Source organism: Dromiciops gliroides, chromosome 1 (assembly GCF_019393635.1).
Source record: "Dromiciops gliroides isolate mDroGli1 chromosome 1, mDroGli1.pri, whole genome shotgun sequence".
Classification (NCBI taxonomy): domain Eukaryota; kingdom Metazoa; phylum Chordata; class Mammalia; order Microbiotheria; family Microbiotheriidae; genus Dromiciops; species Dromiciops gliroides.
Genome location: NC_057861.1, coordinates 570,686,893 through 570,707,745, shown reverse-complemented (window position 1 = coordinate 570,707,745; position 20,853 = coordinate 570,686,893). Strand labels below are relative to the sequence as shown.

General features: G+C 35.7%; 1 protein-coding gene across 2 annotated transcripts in view; it reads left to right on the top strand.

The window, feature by feature from the left end:
- The window catches only part of SYK (spleen associated tyrosine kinase), a 197,669-nt gene that overhangs the window by 107,371 nt on the left and 69,445 nt on the right, over window positions 1-20,853 (top strand). For both annotated transcript variants that reach the window (XM_043977547.1, XM_043977546.1), the window contains exon 5: window positions 9,727-9,865. In XM_043977547.1, coding sequence (XP_043833482.1) covers window positions 9,727-9,865 — 139 coding nt within the window. The remainder of the gene's footprint in view (window positions 1-9,726; window positions 9,866-20,853) is intronic.

The window sequence follows — 20,853 nt, the reverse complement described above, 5'->3', positions numbered from 1 at the left end:
TGGAAGTGAATAGGAGAATGGATTAAAAACAATAATGTTACAATATTTTCTTTACAAGAAATACATTTCATGCATAGAGATACACACACAGGGTAAAGGTAAGGGGCTGGAACAGAATCAATTATGCTTCAGCTGAAGCAAAGAAAGCAGGGGCAACAATCATGATTTCAGACAAAGCAAAAGCAAAAGCAAAAATAGATCTACTAAAAAGGGATAAAGAAGGAAACCATATCTTGCTGAAAGGCTTTATGGACAATGAAGTCATAGCAATTCTTAACATATGTTCACCAAATTGTACATATAGCGTCTAAGTTTTTGAAGAAGTTGAATGAGATATAGGAAGAAATAGTCAATAAAACTATACTAGTGGAGGACCTTAACCTTCTCCTCTCAGAACTAAATTAATCTAGGGGCAGCTAGGTGGCGCAGTGGATAAAGCACCGGCCCTGGAGTCAGGAGGACCTGAGTTCAAATCTGGCCTCAGACACTTAACACTTACTAGCTGTGTGACCCTGGGCAAGTCACTTAACCCCAATTGCCTCACCAAAAAAAAAAAGAACTAAATTAATCTAAGCAAAACATAAATAAGAAATTAAGGAAGTGAATAAAATTCTGGAAAAGTTAGATATGATAGATCTCTGGAGAAAACTAAATAGGAATAGGAATATACCTTTTCTCAGCATGGCACCTACACAAAAACCTTACAACCAGATACAGAAAAGCAGAAATAGTAAACACATTGTTTTCAGATCACAATGCAATAAAAGTTACATTCAATAATGGAAAATGAAAAGAGATAGAAAATTGGTGAAAGAACAAATCATAGAAACAATTGATAATTTCATTAAATAAAATTATAATTAATGAGACAATATATCAAAATTTATGGGATGCAGCCAAAGTGGTACTTAGGAGAAAATTTATATCTCTAATTGCTTACATAATAAAATGAAGAAAAAAACAGATTAATGAATTTGACATGTAGCTAAAAAAATCAGAAAATGAACAAATTAAAATTCTCCATTTAAATATCAAATTCAACTGGGAAAACTGGAAGATAATATGGCAGAAACTAGGCATAGACCAACATCTTACACCTTATACTAAAATAAGGTCAAAATGGGTGCATGATTTAGGCATAAAAGCTGATACCATAGGTAAATCAGGAGAAGAACGAATTGTTTACCTCTCAGATCTTTGGAAAGGAGAACAGTTTATGACCAAACAAGAGATAGAGAGTATTATGAAATGCAAAATGGATGATTTTGATTACATTAAATTAAAAAGGTTTTGTACAAACAGAAGCAATGCATCCACAATTAGAAGGGAGGCAGAAAGCTGGGAAATAATTTTTATAGCCAGTATTTCAGATAAAGGCCTCATTTCTAATATATAGAGAACTAAATCTAATTTATAAGAAACCAAGTCATTCCCCAATTGAGAAATTGTTAAAGGATATGAACAGGCAGTTTTCTGATGAAGAAATCAAAGCTATCTATTGCCAAATAAAAAAATTCTCTAAATCACTATTGATTAGAGAAATCCAAATTAAAACAACTCTAACGTACCAACTGACACCTATCAGATGTGACAAAAAAGGAAAATAATGAATGTTGGAGAATCTGTGGAAAAATTGGAACACTAATGTATTGTTGGTGGAGCTGTGAACTGATCCAACCATTATGGAGAGCAATTTGGAATTATGCCCAAAGTGCTATAAAGCTGTGCATAACCTTTGACCCAGCAATACCATTAGTAGGCATTTTTCCTAAAGAGATCATAGAAGAGGGAAAAGGACCTACATATACAAAAATATTTATAGCAGCTCTTTTTGTGGTGTGTAAGGGGCTAAAATTCTAGGTAGTCTGTCTAAAATATCTAATGTGTAGTCGTCAATAAATTATAAGCTTTTGCAAGAGTTAGACTTTTAAGCATTTATTAAAGAGAATAAGAATTTGGTGAAGAGAGAGAGAAAGGCCTAGATTCATCTATTAAAGGGAGAGAGCATTCCTAGCTCCACTCTCAACCAGAGTCCTGACAAAAGAGAGCAAGAGAGCCAGCCTTGCCCCCTCTTCCTCTTACAAGCAAATGTCACTTCCTGACACCAAAGAGCCAGATGTCTTGCCCTCAGATGTCTTCTCCTCATGGCAGAGCATTCTGCAGTAAGTCTCCAGCAGGTGGCATCATTCCAATCATTACAGTTGGCAAAGGATTGGAAATTGAGGGGGAATGCCCATCAATTGGGGAATGGCTAAACAAGTTGTGGTATATGAATGTAATGGAATACTAATGTGCTGTTAGAAATGATGAGCAGGAGGATTTCAGAGAAACCTGGAAGGGCTTACATGAATTGATGCTGAGTGAGATGAGTAGAACCAGGAGAACATTGTGTACAGTATCAACAACATTATGTGTTGATCAACTGTGATAGACTTTTTCTTTTTTGAGGTTTTTCCTCTTTGCTCTGATTCTTCTTTCATAGCATGACTAATGCAGAATTATGTTTAATGTCATTGTACATATATAACCTATATCAGATTACTTGCTGTCTTGAGAGCAGGGAGGGAGAAAAAATTTGAAACTAGAAATCTTATAAAAACATGTTAAACTCTCTACATGTAACTGGAAAATAATAAAATACTTTTATGGAAAAAATTAAATAAATCATATCAGATAAAAATAAATTGATAAATATCAAATTCAAAATCCTGAAAATCAAAGGAGGGATTAATAAAATTGAAAGAAAGAAAGCCATTGAACTAATAAATAAAACTAGAAGCTGGTTTTATGGGGAACAAATCAACAATAAAATTGGTAAACTATTGGTTAATTTGATTAATAACAGGAAAGAAGAAAAACCAAATTACTAGTATTAAAAATGAAAGGATTGAATTCAGCACCAATGAAGAGGAAATTAAGACAAGTGTTAGGAGCTATTTTGCCTAATTATCTGCCAATAAGTTTGACAGTCTACATGAAATGAAGGAATATCTACAAAAATATAAATCAACCAGGTTAATAGAAGAAATAAAATACTGTAGAAATATTTTGAAATGACTAGCCTAATTTGAGGGGCTAAACTGACTGGAGGACTAATCTGGGGACTGACGACTAACTGTGCTAACTGTGTTTAATTTAATATGGGCTGTTTATAAAGTTCCACCACACTGCTCCACTCCCAAAATTGATAAGCAAAGGATTAAGAAGCCTCTTAACCAAATAATCAAAGCAGAGTTTATTTATGAGATACTATTTAAAATTATGAATACAGGGAAATAAAATGTACAACCTGACTGCATTGAAGTGCATCTCGTTCCACTCTTTCCCACCTGCTGTGGGGGACTTTTTTAATACAATAAGGGCATTAGCAGCCTCTCGACTCAGGGTATGTACTTTCCCTGCTCAGCTACTTTCTTCTAACTCCTCTTAATCTTCACTTTCTCCAATCTATACCCTGTGCTGACCGCTTCTGTGCTCTCTGCTGCCTCCTTTTCAATCTGTCTTCTGCCGCCTTTGCTCCTAGTCCTGCATTGCTGTTGGTCTTGTCCCTGTCTCCTTGTCCAAACCTCTTCTCAGCCTCTCTCATCCGTCCTTGTCCAACTGAACCCCCTTGCTGTCTAACTCCCAGGTCTATATATACCTTTCTTATCTCCACTCAAATCTCGGGGCTTTTTGCGCCCCCACAGACCAAGCTAATCCACCAGCCAGGGCTGCAGCTGGTGGGGGGGGGGCGCTCTAGCTTCACGTCCCTCAGCCCAGGCTATGCCTGAGCCCAGCATCTCTCAGATACCTCTGCTCAGGGCGGAGGGAGCTGGGGGCTTATTACCCCCAGCTGTCTGACCCGGTGTCTTGCACAGCTCACAGGGCTTTTTGACTCAGCTGAAGCTGAGGAGGAGGGGCACCAGCACCTCCCACACAGAAGAGACCCTGAGGGCCTAAGGCTTTCTAATCTCAGCCTAAAGGTAGGGTCCCCAAATCAAAATAAATTTCCACAATACTTAACCCAATCTTAGAGAATAAACCATGAATGGACTTTCTAAGAAAAAAATCTCCAGTACTAGATGGATTTGCAAGTAAATTCTTCCAAACATTTAAGGAACAATTTTAAAAGATAATAATATGAGGGAAAACTACTTTGAAAGGCCTCAAACTGTCCAAAGTAGTCAAAAGACTGATGGTAAAGTATATTTCCCATATTTGGCAGAAGAATAGTTGACTAGAGATCCAGAGTGAGTGATTTGTGTATTCTCAGACATGGCTAATGTATTGTATTACTTACATATGTTATAAGAGAGATTCATAATTAAAAGATATGTAGGGAAATGAACATCAATAAATCATTTACAGAAATAAAGCATGTATAGAAGAATAATTCACGTGGGAAAAAGTAATTGGGTAAATAAAATTTATGGCACATATTATGATATATAGTTGGATATTAGCAAGACATATATCTTAGTAAGACACGTCAGATGGACAATAAACTAGATGCAAAATTGAATAGTGCGGCAGATTGCCGTTAAGAAATTACATATTTCTTTCTGTAGTCCCAAGCTGTTTCTTGTGCAAGGGGCTAAAATTCTAGCTACTCTGTCTAAAATATCTAATGAGTGGTCACCAATAAATTATAACCTTTAGCAAGAGTTAGGCTTTTAAGCATTTATTAAGTAGAATACGAATTTGGTGAAAAGAAAGAGAAAGGCCTAGATTCATTTGTCTATTAAAGGAAGAGTGCATTTCTAGCTCCCTTCTCCATCCGAGTCCTGAGGAAAGAGAGCCAGAGCACCAGCCTCGCCCTCTCTTCCTCCCACAAGCAAACGTCACTTCCTGACGCCAAAGAAAAGCTGTATGGCCTTGCCCTCAGAAGCCTTCTCCTCATGGTGGAGCTCTCCTACAGTAAGTCTCCAGCAGATGGCGTCATTCCAATCATTACACTTGAGATGTTCCTTTTTTTTTTTTTTACATTGATATTCTCTCAAGTAATGCTCTATTGTTGTGAGTGAAAGAATAAAAAAATGAAAATGAAAATTGAGGTGGAAACAAATGGCATAAGCAGTCAGTAGCATATGTAAATAATGACTTTTACACAAGTGAGGAAAAATATATTACCGAGGAGGTAAGTCAACCATCTACTGAAAGAAAAAAATAGCAGGCAGATATAGTCCAAGTGGTGTACTGTTGCCTGAGAAATACTTGAGCAGGGGTCCTATGAGGCTGAGGTGAGGAATCAAAACATTCTAAGTATGGGAGCCTGCCAGCATTCACACTGGATTAAACAATCCATTAAATAAAATAGAGTAACAGATCAGATTTAAAAATAAAACCCTTATAAGAAAAACACTTTAAAAGAGAAATAGAAAAAGAAACTGAAGGGATATAAAAAAAATTCCTATGTATCAAGTGAATCTAAAAAATCAAGAGTTGCCTTCATACTATCTGAAAAAAAAATGAAAACAAACATTCAAAAAATTAAAAGTACAAGGAAACTCCGTTTTGCTGAAAGGAACCATAGGGAACAAACCAATATCAGTAAATCATGAAGGAAACATCTGAGTTACACACAAATAAAAAATGCAGACTTAATAATGAGTATGTCAAATAATAACAAATCCTAAATAATGAGCAGGGCAAAGTAGGCCAAAATCATAGAAACAATTAATAACTATGTAAAAGAAAATGATGATGAAAAAACAGAAAAATTTCTGGGATGTAGCTGAAACAGTCTTCAAGGGGGGATTATAACTTTAGAAACATACATTAACAAAGTAGAAAAAGAATTAATAAATTAAATATGTTTAAATATTTAAAAAGCCAATAAGTAGGGGCAGCTAGGTGGCTGCAGTGGATAGAGCACCGGCCCTGGAGTCAGGAGTACCTGAGTTCAAATCCGGCCTCAGACACTTAACACTTACTAGCTGTGTGACCCTGGGCAAGTCACTTAACCCCAATTGCCTCACTAAAAAAAAAAAAGCCAATAAGTAATCCTAAAATAAGAACAAAAGATATTAAAACTTAGAGGGAAGGGGGCAGCTAGGTGGCACATTGGATAAAGTACCAGCCCTGGATTCAGGAGGACCTGATTTCAAATCTGGCTCCAGAAGCTTGGCACTTACTAGATGTGTGACCCTGGGCAAGTCACTTAACCCTCATTGCCCTGCCCCCCCAAATAGAGGGAAAATAGGTAAATTGGAAACCAAAAAATGCCATAAAAATGATATAATTAAAGGCTGATTCTTAGAAAAGACTAATAAAATGAATAATGAGGTCAGATAGGTGGTGCAGTGGATAAAGCACCAGCCCTGGATTCAGGTGAATCTGAATTCAAATCTGGCTTCAGACACTTGACACTTACTACCTGTGTGACCCTGGGCAAGTCACTTAACCACATTGCCCTGCAAAATAAATAAATAAATAAATAAATAAATGAATGAATGAATGAATAAATAAATAAATAAATGAATAAATGAATAAACAAATAAACAAACAACTAAATAAGTAAGTAAATAAGTAAATAAATAAATAAATAAATAAAATAATGAATAAAGTCCTTAGCTGATCTGATTAAAGAGAATAGCACATCAAATCTATAAAATAGCAAATATGCAAGTTCATCTTCAGTGATGAACCTAGAAAATAGATAATACAATATTATCTCCCTTCTTTTCACAAAGAGGGGGGAGATGATTAGGATAGAATGATGTCTACATTGTTAGATATTGTCTATTTTTTGATGAATGACTTTTCTGTGTTACAATAAAGGGTCCGGTCTGAGGGGGATGGGGACTGTTTCCAGAAATTACTATGTTGCCTATAAAAAGGGAATCAATAAACAGTTTTTTTGTTTTACAAGGAAAAGAATGAAAACAATAGCACTTTTCAGGGTCTGCTCATGGCTGGCAGGTTTCTCACTCTTAGTAAGGCCATTACTGCCTATGAACCATCAGTCTTTTGAGGATTAGTAGATAAAAGGCCTGTGAGTTTCTTTGTATTAGTTTCTGCTCATGCTGAAAATCCAAGATCATTGTGAGTGACTTTGTTGGTGATAATATTTTCTTATTCTCAGACCTTCAAAATATTAAACACTGAATTTTTATCAGCTCTTATGGATAATTATGAACATGGGAGCACAAAGGCAGAATGCAGTTTTCCAAGATTAGGATTTTTAAAAAATGAAACCTTTAAAGAAAATTATAAATAGCCCCAAATGATCTACTTCTTCTGTATACTCTCTTTTTTTCCCCTTAGTCATAGTCAACTATATTTCTTTTCTTCTGAGTCCTTAAGGATTTACTATTACTTGTAGCTTTCATAAATAAAAGGGAAGGCTTTTCTTGGCAAGATGGAAGAGTGAAAAATTCCAGAAATATGTAATAGGCATTTGAAAACTAACTGAAAGTGACTGAAAGGGAAAACTAAAGCATCAAGGTCAATGGAAATTTGGCTTGGGAATAGAAGTCAGAATTGGGTTGTTGAGTGATTAAATATATCCCACTCTCAATGACCCCACAGACCATAGCACACCAGACCCTTCTATTCACCACTATCTCCCAAAGTCTGTCTGTGTTTATGTTCATTGCGTCCATGATATTCTCTAACCATCTCATCCTCTGTCATCCCCCTCTCCTTTTGCCTTCAGTCTTTCCCAACACCAGGTTCTTCTCCAATGAGTCCTGTCTTTTCATTATATAGACAAGATATTTAAGCTTTACCTTAATATTTAACCTTCCAATGAATAGTCTGAATTAATTTAAGTATTGACTGATTTGACTTTGCTGTCTGTCTAAAGACTCTCAAAATCTTTTCCAGAACCACAATTTGAAAGCATTGCTGTGGCACTCAGCTTTTCTTATTTTGCAATTCTCTCAGCCATACATTGCTACTGAAAAAAAACACACATAACTTGACCTTTGTCAGCAAGGTAATGGTGCTTTTTAGTATGCAATCCAGATTTGCCATAGCTTTTCTTCCAGGGGCAAACATCTTTTAATTAATTACATGGTTGTTGTCACCATCTACAGTGATTTTTTTGAGCCCAAGAACATAAAATCTGACAATACTTCCATTTCTTTTCCTTCTATTTGCCAGGAAGTGATGAAGTTAGTTGCTGTGATCTTGGTTTTTGGTATTTTATTTTTTTTAAGCTTCTAGTCAACTTTTACACTCTGCTTTTCACCTTGATCAAGAAGCTTCACTTTCTGTTATCAGAGTGGTATCACCTGCATATCTAAAATTGATATGTTTCTTGGCAAACTTAATTTTGGCTTTTGATTCACACAATCTGACACTTCATATGATATACTCTGCATATAAGTTAAATAAATAAAGTAACAATTGTTGTTGTACTCCTTTTTCAATCTTAATCAAATGTTTGGTTCTAATTGTTGTTTCTTGGCCTATATACAGGTTACTCAGGAGACAAGTAAGATGATCTGGTACTCCAGTCTTTTTGAGAATTTGCCATATTTTGTTGTGATCCACACAGTCAAAGGCTTTAGTGTAGTAAATGAAGAAGAAGTAGAGGTTTTGGTTTTTGGAACTCCTTTACTTTCTCTGTAATCCAAAGAATATTGGCAATTTGTTCTCTAGTTTCTCTGCCTCTTTGAAAACCAGCCTGCTCTTCTGGAAATTCTTGTTTCACTTATTGCTAAAGCCTAGCTTACAGAATCTTAAGCATAGCCTTACTGTTGTGTGAAATGACCACGATTGTGTGGTAATTTGAACATTCTTTGGCATTGCCCTTCTTTAGGGTTGGGATGTAAACTGAGGTTTTCAATCCAGTAGACAATGTTGAGTTTTCCAAATTTTCTGGCATGTTGACATATATTTTGACAGAATCATCTTTTTGGATTTCAAATAGCTTATCTAGAATTCTATTACCACCTTATTGCTAGCAATACTTCCTAAGTTCTACTTGACTTAAGTCTTCAGGTTGTCTGGGTCTAAATCACCACACCATCATTGTTATCAATGGTATTAAGATCTTTCTAAGTCACCTAAAAATTAAAAAGGGGATAGAGGTGATCATTTCATCTTTGCCTATTAAACCAGCCTGTTTTCTTCTTTTTTCCTTTTTTTAAAGAAAATATCAGCCTGACACTTAACTGCTTTCTGACACAAATGCTTCAATAGAGTGACAAGATACTTGACAACATTTAACTGTTTCTGTGTCATACTTCCATCTTAAATTAGCATCATTAGAAAGATTTGAGTTGACTGAAATACTTAAAATAATTACTTTACAGTATTGAAATCTCATAGTTAATTAAAATATTGTAGAAAGTTCTTAAATTATATATACTTAGGGAAGTAGGTTTTTTTTTTCATTTTCTGAATGTTTTCTTTTGTGTAGAATGAGGGAATAAAACTAGATTATTTCAAAGTCCTTATCATGACCTATCTTCTTTGGTTCCATGGTTTTTATATTTTGTGAAATTTAAGGCTTTGGATGGATGGAAAAAATTAGGGTGGTTATAGGGAATGATCAGAGACTTTGGAGTTAGAAGGTTACACTTTTTACTTGTGTGACTTTGGATAAAACACCTAACCTCTTTGGGCCTTATATATCTATGATCCTATGAGAGCACTGGGACAGTGGACATGAACTGGAATTTGATAGATGTGAATTCCAAATGTTTATCATTCATTCATTCATTCTGAGAACCTGAACAAAGAAAATTACAGTGACTGTGAGCATGTATGATTTTTTTGTTTATTTGTTTTTCTTAGAATACGGGCAAGAGACAACAATGGATCATATGCCCTCTGTTTACTCCATGAAGGAAAAGTTCTACATTATCGCATTGATAAAGATAAAACAGGAAAACTCTCTATCCCTGATGGAAAAAAGTTTGACACCCTTTGGCAGGTATGAAGGACCATGGTTACCCCATTAACTAACACAATCTTCATTTAATCTCTTGGTCAGAAAATAAGAGTGATAACTAAACCTTGTAGTTTGTTATATTGTCTGATGTGCTACTTATATGTCATGTCACTTGAACTAATTTATATGCTTTCTATATCAGTTTCTTCATTCATAAAGAAGAAATAATAGATTATAAACTCCAAAAAAGTATCACTTTTTAATTGATTCTGACTGGTTTTCAGACAAAAAGAAGAGTGTGTGTTTGTATATGTATACCTCCAAAATTACTATGATTTTCACTGCCTGAAATGCTAGGCAAATTAGATTTCACTCTTCCCCCAGGATTCCTTTAAGGGAACTCAAGGATTTCTAGACTTTCTTTAAATGGGTCCAGACCCACACATGGCATTCACTTAACTGTAGGAAGTGATCCCTTGCACCCCAGTTCCATTTAGCTACTAACAGTTGGATTCACTTTTATAAAGAAATAGAAAATGAGAGTGATACTTGTAAATCTTGTAGCCTATTTTGTTGTCAAATAAATAATCACAAATATACAAACTTACTCCCCAATGTGTAGAAGGCTTAATATGTATTATGTAGGAGGTAGGTTATAAAAGACTTTAAATGTGAAATAACATTTTGTATTTGATCCTGGAGGCAATCAGAAGCCACTGGATTGAGTGGAGAGGGTGGTGATATTACCAGATATGCATTTGAAGAAAGTCACTTTAGTGGCTGAATGAAGAATGGACTAGAATGGGGTGAGACTTGAGGCAGGCAGACATACTAATACCTGGGTGCACTGTATAGAGTGCTGGGCCTGAAGTCAGAAAGACTCATATTCCTGAGTTCAAATCTGGCCTCAGACCCTACTTGGATGTGTGACCCTGGACAAGTCACTTAGCCCTTTTTGCCTTAGTTCCTCATTTGTAAAATGATCTGGAGAAGGAAATGGCAAACTACCACACCCTAAAATGGACTCACAAAAAGTCAGATATGACTGAAGCAACTGAACAACAACAATAACAAATACCAATATAAGATTAGTACTAGCATTCAAAACCCAGTCCTTCATCTCCAAATCTAAATATTCTTTAATTGGTGCTTTTTCAGAATTACTTGGAACTAATTTTATGACCTTAGTCAGTTAACTTTACCTTCTGTACCTGAGTTTCTTTATCTGTAAAATTAAGAGATTAATCTGGATGATCTCTGAGGCCCATTCTACCCTGAGGATCTTGATAGAGACTGAAGCTGTGAGTTCATTGGTGAGAGCAGAAATGAGGAGGGATAAACAGGCCTCATTTATAGTTCTTCTTGAAAAGGAGGATTATTTAGAATGGAGAAGAGTGTGTATGTGTCTGCTAGGGATAATTGAGAGAGGGAAGCAGTACATAGACTTATATTTGGAAGGAAGGGGGAAAAGAAAGGGAATAAGCATTTATTAAACACTTAACCCTGTCCTAAGTGCTCTAAAAACATTATTTTATTAATTAAATTATAATATTTTTAAATGATAAAACATATAAATTAAATAAATGTTATTATCTTGTTAATTAAATATAAGACAGAATAATACTAAAATAGAGACATGGCATTTATAGCTAAAATAAACCATTCTGGGAAGAAACAGTGGATAAAAACTGAATTGTTGAATTGGATGCATATTTGTGGAAACTGCTGCCATCTATAGCTTGAAAATAACTTCACACAAAGAGACAACAAATGTTTGATGCATCTGAAATTCCACTCTTGATTTTGGTCCTTTTATAAAACTTTTCAAGAATGATGAAAATAAATTTTGGGTTATTTCTTTGGAGTGAAAGTTTTCCTTTAAAAAAAATGTTTCATTGGTGTGTGTGTGTGTGTGTTCACACCCAGCTTTTGATTTTCATTCTGTAACCAAGATAAAAACAGATAATTTTCTTCATGTCATGTCTATCCATATTTCTAAATATGGGGGAAATATCTCCAGGAAATAATTTCCAAAATAAGTTCCAGACAATCTGACTATAAGGTATTCTTACTATTTTCATTTTTATTATCATCATATTTTCCTGCTGTCAGTAGTAAGACATTTATATAATGCTTTAAGTATTACAAAGTGCTTTCCTCACACTAGCCCCATGAGAGATGGTACAAGTAAACTCTCAGAATAGCAACATATATGCATCTGGGGAAACTGAGTTTTTATATAGGATTCTGTTTATTCACTAGTCTACCTGAAGAATAAATAGTTTAATAAGTTTTAGTGAGAACTTATACTTCAATATTTTGGTTTAATGAGTTGCTATAGCCAAACACACACATGTGCTATCTATTTATCATCTATCTATCTATCTATCTATCTATCTATCTATCTATCTATCTATCTATCTATCTATCTATCTATCTAATGACAAGCTTATGAATTTATTATCTTTTTGTGGGGCAGTGGGGATTAAGTGACTTTCCCAGGGTCACACAGCTAGTAAGTGATTGAGGTCAGTTTTGAACACAGGTCCTCCTGAATCCAGGGCCGGTGCTTCATCCATTGTGCCACCTTAGCTTCCCCCCAAACTTAAGAATTTAGGTTATGCTGGCTCCTAGGTGACACTTATACAGTGTTTTACCAAACCAATACTCAATTTTCCTAATTTAACAGATGATAGAGCTTGCATTTGACTGGCATCACCTTTAAAAATCAGTTCAATTCCACAGCATCATGAGTGACTGCTGTAGAATTTTAATGGATGAACTATGAGTTAAACATTGTTATTTCAAAAGGATGTTTCCTATCTGATGAAATTCAGTAGTAACTAGCATTTTAATGATAATGGTCATAATCCCAAAAAGAGTTCTTCGATGAGCTTTTTTTTTTTTTTTAGTGAGGCAATTGGGGTTAAGTGACTTGCCCAGGATCACACAGTTAGTAAGTGTTAAGTGTCTGAGGCCAGATTTGAACTTAGGTACTCCTGACTCCAGGGCTGGTGCTCCATCCACTGCGACATCTAGCTGCCCCTCTTTGATGAGCTTTAAAAAGGACTTTAAAAATCAACTAAGAGAGGTTGAGGCAAAATTAGGAAAGAAAATAAGAGAAATTCCTGTCAATCAAGAAAATTATGAAAAGAAAGTCAACCAATTGGAAAAAGAGATCCAAAAATTATGGAAGAAAATAATTCCTTAATTAGAATTGGGTAAGAAGAAGTTAATGATATCATAAAACATCAAGAAATAATAAAAGCAAAAGAATAAAAAAAATGGAAAGTGAATGTGAAACATCTCATTAGAAAAACAATCTGATTTCAGATCAAGGAGAGAAAATATAAGAATTTTTGGACCACCTGAAAGTTTTGATAAAAAAAAATGTCGCTATTATACTTCAAAAAAAATTATTAAGGGGGGGCAGCTAGGTGGCGCAGTGGATAGAGCACTGGCCCTGGAGTCAGGAGGACCTGAGTTCAAATCCAGCCTCAGACACTTAACACTTACTAGCTATGTGACCCTGGGCAAGTCACTTAACCCCAATTGCCTCACTTAAAAAAAAAAAATATTAGGGCAAATTGCCCTGAAGTTTTAGAATGAGATGGTAAAATAGAAGTTGAAAAAAATCAACTGATCACCAGCTGAAATGGATCCCAAAATGAAAACTCAGGAATATGTTAGCTAAGTTTCAAATTTCCCAGGTTAATGAAAAAATACAAGCAACTAAGGGAAAAAAACACAATTTAAATACTTTATAGCCATAGTCAGGAGAAAAAAAATTTTTTTTTCCTTGTGGGGCAATGAGGGTTAAGTGACTTGCCCAGAGTTGCACAGCTAGTATGAGTCAAGTGTCCAAGGCTGGATTTGAACTCAGTTCCTCCTGAAACCAGGGCCGGTGCTCTATCCACTGTGCCACCTAGCCGACCCTGAGAATAAACTTTTTTGTAGCTTCCACATTAAAAGACTAAAGAGCATGAAACATTATATTCTTTCTTGAAAAAAATCTAAGCATTTTATTATAGTTTTCAACATTTGTTTTTATAATATTTTTATAAGATTTCTAGTTTCAAATTTTTCTCTCTCCCTCCCCCTCTCCTAGAAAGCAAGCAATCTAATATAGGTTATATATGTACTATCACATTAAACATATTTCTGCATTAATCATGCTGTGAAAGAAGAATCAGAGCAAAAGGGAAAAACCTCAAAAAAGGAAAAGAAAAAAATAGTAGAAATAGTATGGTTCAATCTGCATCTAGATTACACAGTTCTTTTTTTCTGGATTTGGAGAGCATTTTCCATCATAAGTCCTTTGGACCAATCTTAGACCATTGTATTGCTGAGAAGAGTCAAGTCTATCACAGTTGATCAACACACAATGATTTTGATACTGTGTTCAATGTTCTCCTGGTTCTTCTCAGTTCATGTAAGTCTTTCCAGGTTTCTCTGAAATCTGCCTGCTCATAGTTTCTTCATATTGATTTTTTTAAAAACTTTGTGTTCTAAATTTTCTTCCTCCCTCCCTCCTCAACCCTCCCTATGGAATCATGCAATTCAGTATAAAACATACATGTGCAGTTATGTCAGACATCATCACATTAGTCAAGTTGTGAAAGAAATTAGAATAACTTTAGAAAGAGGAACTAACACATACTATTTATACTTCAATCTGTATTCAAATACCATCAATTCTTCCTCTGTTGATGGTTTGCAGTTTTCATAATTCCTTGTAATAGCATCCTGCTCATCATTTCTTTCATAGTTACTATTGTTAATTTCAATACCCTTCATCCTAATCCCTCCCCTCCTCTATTTTCTATCTGCTTTCACCCTATCCCTCCTCAAAAGTGCTTTGCTTTTTACTCCCCCCTCCCCCAATCTGCCCTCCCTTCCTTCACCTCCCCCCCACTTTTCCCCTTCTCCCACTTCCCTTAGGACAAAATATATTACTATACCCATTTGAGTGTGCATGCCATTCCCTCTTTGAGCCAATTCTGATGAAAGTAACACTCACTCACTCCCCCACTTCCTCCCCAACTTCCCCTCCTCTCTATAAGCTTTTTCTTGTTTCTTTTATGTGAGTTACTTGAGACCCTTCCACCTCTCACTTTCCCTTTCTTCCAGTGCCCTCCTTTTTCCCCTTAACTTTATTTTAAAGATGTCGTCATTGGTCAGCTAGGTGACACAGTGGACAAAGTACCAGCCTTGGACCCAGGAAACTTCAAGCCCAAATCCAGCCCTAGACATAAGCCACCCCACCATGCCTGCCCCACAAAAAACAAGGATAAATACTTTACAGATGTCATCCCTTCATATTCAATTCACACCTGTGTCCTCTGTCTAAGTATATTCCTTTCAGCTACCCTAATACTGAGGAAGGTTTTATGAGTAGGAAGTATTATCTTCTTATGTAAGAATGTAAGCAGTTTATCCTTTTAATGTCCCTCATGATTTCTTTTTCCTGTTTACCTTTTTCTGCTTCTCTAAGGGTCTTGTATTTGAAAATCAAATTTTCTATTCAGTTCAAGTCTTTTTATCACAAATGCCTGAAAGTGGGGCAGCTAGGTGGTGCAGTGGATAGAGCACTGGCCCTGGATTCAGGACTACCTGAGTTCAAATCCGGCCTTAGACACTTAACACTTATACTAGCTGTGTGACCCTGGGCAAGTCACTTAACCCCAATTGCCTCACCAAAAAAAAAAAAACCCCAAAACCAAAAACAAATGCCTGAAAGTCCTCTTTTTCATTGAAGTCCTAGTTTTTCCTCTGAAAGATTATACTCAGTTTTGCTGGGTAGGTGATTCTTGGCTGTAGTCCCAGTTCCTTTGTCCTCTGGAATATCATATTCTATGCCTTCCAGTCCTTTAATGTAGGTGCTGCTAGATCTTGTGTTATCCTAACTGTGGCTCCACGGTATTTGAATTCTTCCTTTTTGGCACCTTGTAATATTTTCTCCTTGACCAGGGATCTCTGGAATTTAGCTATAATATTCTTGCAAGTTTTCCTTTTGGGATCTCTTTCAGGAGGTGATTGGTGGATTCTTTCAATTTCTATTTTACCTTCTGCTTCTAGAATTTCAGGGCAATTTTCCCTGATAATTTCTTGGAAGATGATGTCTAAGATCTTTCCTTGTTCATGGTTTTCAGGTAATCCAATGATTTTCAAATTATCTCTCCTGGATCTATTTTCCAGGTCAGCTGTTTTTCCAAGGAGATATTTCATATTGCCCTCTATTTTGTTATTCAGTTGGATTTGCTTTATTGTGTCTTGGTTTCTCATAAAGTCACTAGCTTCCATTTGTTCAATCCTAATTCTTAGGCAATTATTTTCTTCAGAGAGCTTTGGTATCTCCTTTTCCATTCGGCTTTTCAAGTAGTTGATTTTTTTCTCATGCCTCTCCTGCATTGCTCTCATTTCTCTTTCCATTCTTTCCTCCACCTCTCTAAATCTTCCCCCTATCTCTCTTTCTCTTCAAAGTCCTTTTTGAGCACTTCCATGGCCTGAGACCAATTTATTATTTTTTTTTTGGAAGCTTTGGATGCAAGAGCTTTAACTTTGTTATTATCTTCTTCTGAGGGTGTATTCTAGTCTACCTTGTCCCCAAAGAAGTTTTTGATGGTCTGCTGTTTTCTCTTCTTATCATTATGACCACCTATTTCTTGGCTTTAAGTCCTTTTTTTTGTTTGTTTGTTTTTGTGGGGTAATGGGGGTTAAGTGACTTGCCCAGGGTCACACAGCTAGTAAGTGTCAAGTGTCTGAGGCCGGATTTGAACTCAGGTACTACTGAATCCAGGGCCGGTGCTTTATCCATTGCGCCACCTAGCTGCTTCCAGGACACACTGTTCTGAGCTACAACTTGGCTTGATTGGGCCAAGCTACACTTGGGTGATTGGGCTTGTTCTCAAACTTCTTGGCTGGTGAGTAACCAGAGCTCCCTTACTCTTTGACCCATAAACAGAAGTCTGATTAAAATCTGATTCTCTATGTCTGGAAGCTTGGCATGCCTGTGCCCCTCCCCCACTGGGTGGCTGTCCCTTGAGTTTGCTTGCTGGTTCAGAATGTAGGCACCCTGCGCCAGTTCCAGCAGAGATTGCAGCTATTCTTCCCAACTGCTCTACCTCCTCACCAGTCCATGAACAGAGCTTCAGAAGAAGCAGCTGAAGATTCCAAGGCTCTGGAGGTGCTGCCTGCTTGAGACTGGTCCTGCTCCATGCGTTGCACTCCTCTAAACCTGAATAGCAGGTGATCCTAGTCACCTAATTAAGCTGTCTTTGACTGGAAAGGAGTTTCACTCTGTTTTTATGTGGATTATGCTATTCCAAGAGCTGTTTTATGGCACTATTATTGGAGGTATATGGATGGTGTGTCGGGAGCTGGGAGAGTCACAGCCTTTCCTCTACCATCTTGGCTCTGCCCCCAACATTCTGAAGAGCAAAAAAAATAAAGTAAAAGAGTTTACAACCAAGAATAATATAACAAGCAAATCTCAATGTAATCCTGAATGAAAAAAAATGGATATTTAATGAACTAAAGAATTTTCAGGTAATTGTGAAGACAAGACCAAAACTGTGTAATAGAAAACTGACTTAAAAGAGAAGGCTAGAAAGGAAAACATTAAAGAACAATTACAAGAGATGTAAAAAGGTCAAACCATTTACTTCTTATATGGGGAAATGGTATCTGTAAGTCTTTTTTGTTTTTTGATGATCAGAGCAATTTATTTTATTTTATTTTTTTCTGTCTATTATGATTACTTAATTTTTTTCCATAAAAGTATTTTATTGTTTCCCAGGTACATGTAGATATAGTTTGCAACATTTGTTTTTATAAGATTTCTAGTTTCAATTTTTTCTCCCACCTTCCTCAAGACAGCTAGCAATCCGATACAGGTTATATATGTACAATAACATTAAGCATATTTCTGCATTAGTCATGCTGTGCAAGATGAATCAGAGCAAAAAGGAAAAACCTCAACAAAGAAAAACAAAAAAATAGGGATAATATGGTTCAATCTGCATCTAGATTCCGTAGTTCTTTTTTTTTTCTGGATTTGGAGAACATTTTCCATCATGAGTCCTTTGGAACTATCTTGGACTAACTATCTTATATTGCTGAGAAGAGTCAAGTCTATCACAGTTGATCAACACACAATGTTGTTGATACTGTGTACAATGTTCTCCTGGTTCTGCTCATCTCACTTCAGCATCAGTTCATATAAATCCTTCCAGGTTTCTCTGACATCTGCCTGCTCAGTATTTCTTACAGCACAATAGTATTCCATTACATTCATATACCACAACTTGTTCAGTCATCCCCCAATTGATGGGCATCCCCTCAATTACCAATTCCATGTCCCCACATAAAGAGCAGCTATAAATATTGTTGGACATGCGGGTCCTTTTCCCTTTTTTATGATCTCTGCAAAAAAGACTTGATAGTGGTGTTGCTTGGTCAAAGGATATGCACAGCTTTATAGGCCTTTGGACATAGTTCCAAATTGCCTTCCAGAATGGTTGGATCAGTTCACAGCTCCACCAACAATACATTAGTGTTCCAATTTTTCCACAGATTTTCCAACATTCATTATTTTCCTTTTTTGTCATATTAGCCAATCTGATAGGTGTCAGGTGGTACCTCAGAGTTGTTCTAATTTGGATTTCTCTAATCAATAGTGATTTAGAGCATTTTTTATTTGGCAATAGATAGCTTTGATTTCTTCATCAGAAAACTGCCTGTTCATATCCTTTAACCATTTCTCAATTGGGGAATGACTTGGTTTCTTATAAATTATATTTAGTTCCCTATATATTTTAGAAATGAGGCCTTTATCAGAAATACTGTCTATAAAAATTGTTTCCCAGCTTTCTGTATCCCTTCTAATTTTGGATGCATTGCTTCTGTTTGTACAAAACCTTTTTAATTTAATGTAATCAAAATAATCCATTTTGCATTTCATAATATTCTCTATCTCTTGTTTGGTCCTAAACTGTTCTCCTTTCCATAAATCTGAGAGGTAAACCATTCCTTCCTCTCCTAATCTACCTGTGGTATCACCTTTTATTTGTAAATCATGTACCCATTTTGACCTTATTTTAGTATAAGGTGTAAGATTTTGGTCTATGCCTAGTTTCTGCCATACCATCCTCCACCTCCAGTTTTCCCAGCAGTTTCTGTCAAATATTGAGTTCCTATCCTAGAAGCTGGAGTCCTTTGGTTTGTCAACAGTAAAATACTAAAGTCATTTACTATTGTGTCTCCTGTGCCTAACCTATTCCATTGATCCACCACTCTATTTCCTTAGCCAGTATCAAATAATTTTGATGACTGCTGCTTTATAGTAAAGCTTTAGATTTGGTACAGTTAGCCCACCTTCCTGTGCATTTAAAAAAAAAATTTGGTGAGGCAATTGGGGTTAAGTGACTTGCCCAGGGTCACACAGCTAGTAAATGTTAAGTATGTGAGGCCAGATTTGAATTCAGGTACTCCTGAATTCAGGGCCAATGCTTTATCCACTGTGTCATATAGCTGCCCCATTTTTTTCATTAGTTCCCTTGATATTCTTGACCTTTTGTTTTTCCAGGAGAATTTTGTTATCATTTTTTTTAACTCTGGAAAATAATTTTTAGATAGTCTGATTGGTACGGCACTTTAATAAGTAAATTAATTTAGATAGAATTGTTGTTTTTATTATAGCTCAGCCTACCCATGAACAAATGATATTTTTCCAATTATTTAAACCTGATTTGATTTCTTTGTAAAGTGTTTTGTAATTGAGTTCCTAGGTTTGTTTTTGCAAGTAGACTCCCAAGTATTTTATATTGTCTACTATTGCTTTAAATGGAATTTCTCATTCTATCTCTCACTGCTGGACTTTGTTGGTCATGTATAGAAATGCTGAAGATTTATGTGGATTTATTTTATATCCTGAAACATTGCTAAAGTTAATTGTTTCAAGCAATTTTTTAGTTGATTCTTTAGGATTCTCTAAGTATACCATCTATCATCTGCAAAGAGTGATAGTTTTGTTTCCTCCTTGCCTATTCTAATTCCTTCAATTACTTTTTCTTCTTTTATTGCTAAAGCTAACATTTCTAGTGCAATATTAAATAACAGGGGTGATAGTGGACATCTCTGCTTCACTCCTGATCTTATTGGGAATGTCTCTAACATCCCCATTTCATATAATGCTTGCTGATGGTTTTAGGTAGATAGTGCTTATTTTTTTTAAGGAAAGCTCCACCTATTCCTATGCTCTCTAGTGTTTTTATTAGGAATGGGTGCTGTATTTTTCAAAAATTTTTCTGCATTTTTGAAATAGATAATCGTATGATTTTAGTTAGTTTTTTTATTGATGTGTTTGATTATGTTGATAGTTTTCCTCATGTTGAACCAGCCCTGCATTCCTGGTATAAATCCCACCTGGTCATAGAGCTTTGTCCTGGTGATCACTTGCTATAATCTCCTTTGTAGTATCTTATTTAAGATTTTTGCATCAATATTCATTAGGGAAATTTGTCTAGAATTTTCCTTCTCTGTTTTGGCTCTACCTGGTTTTGCTGTCAACACCATATTTGTGTCATAAAAAGAATTTGGTAGAACTCCTGGTTAATCAGTCATGATGATAATAGACAACTTGTAGGGCAGAAAAACCTCATCATCAAATGTAGAAAGGCAGAAATAGTAAATTCATCATTCTCAGATCATGATGCAATAAAAATTACATGTAATAAAGAGCCATGGAAAGGTAGACTGAAAATTAATGGGAAACTAAATAATCTCATCCTGAAAAAAAAGCTACACAAAGAACAAATTAAAAATCCCCAAATAATTACTAAATTATTGGGGAAAATTGACAGTATCAGAATTAATTGTTCTTTAAATGTTTGGTGGAATTCACTTGTAAACTCATCTGGCCCTGGAGATTTTTTCTTAGGGAGTTCATTAATGGCCTGTTCAATTTATTTTTCTAATGTGGACTTATTTAAGGATTCTACTTCCTCTTCTGGTAACCTTGGAAAATTGTG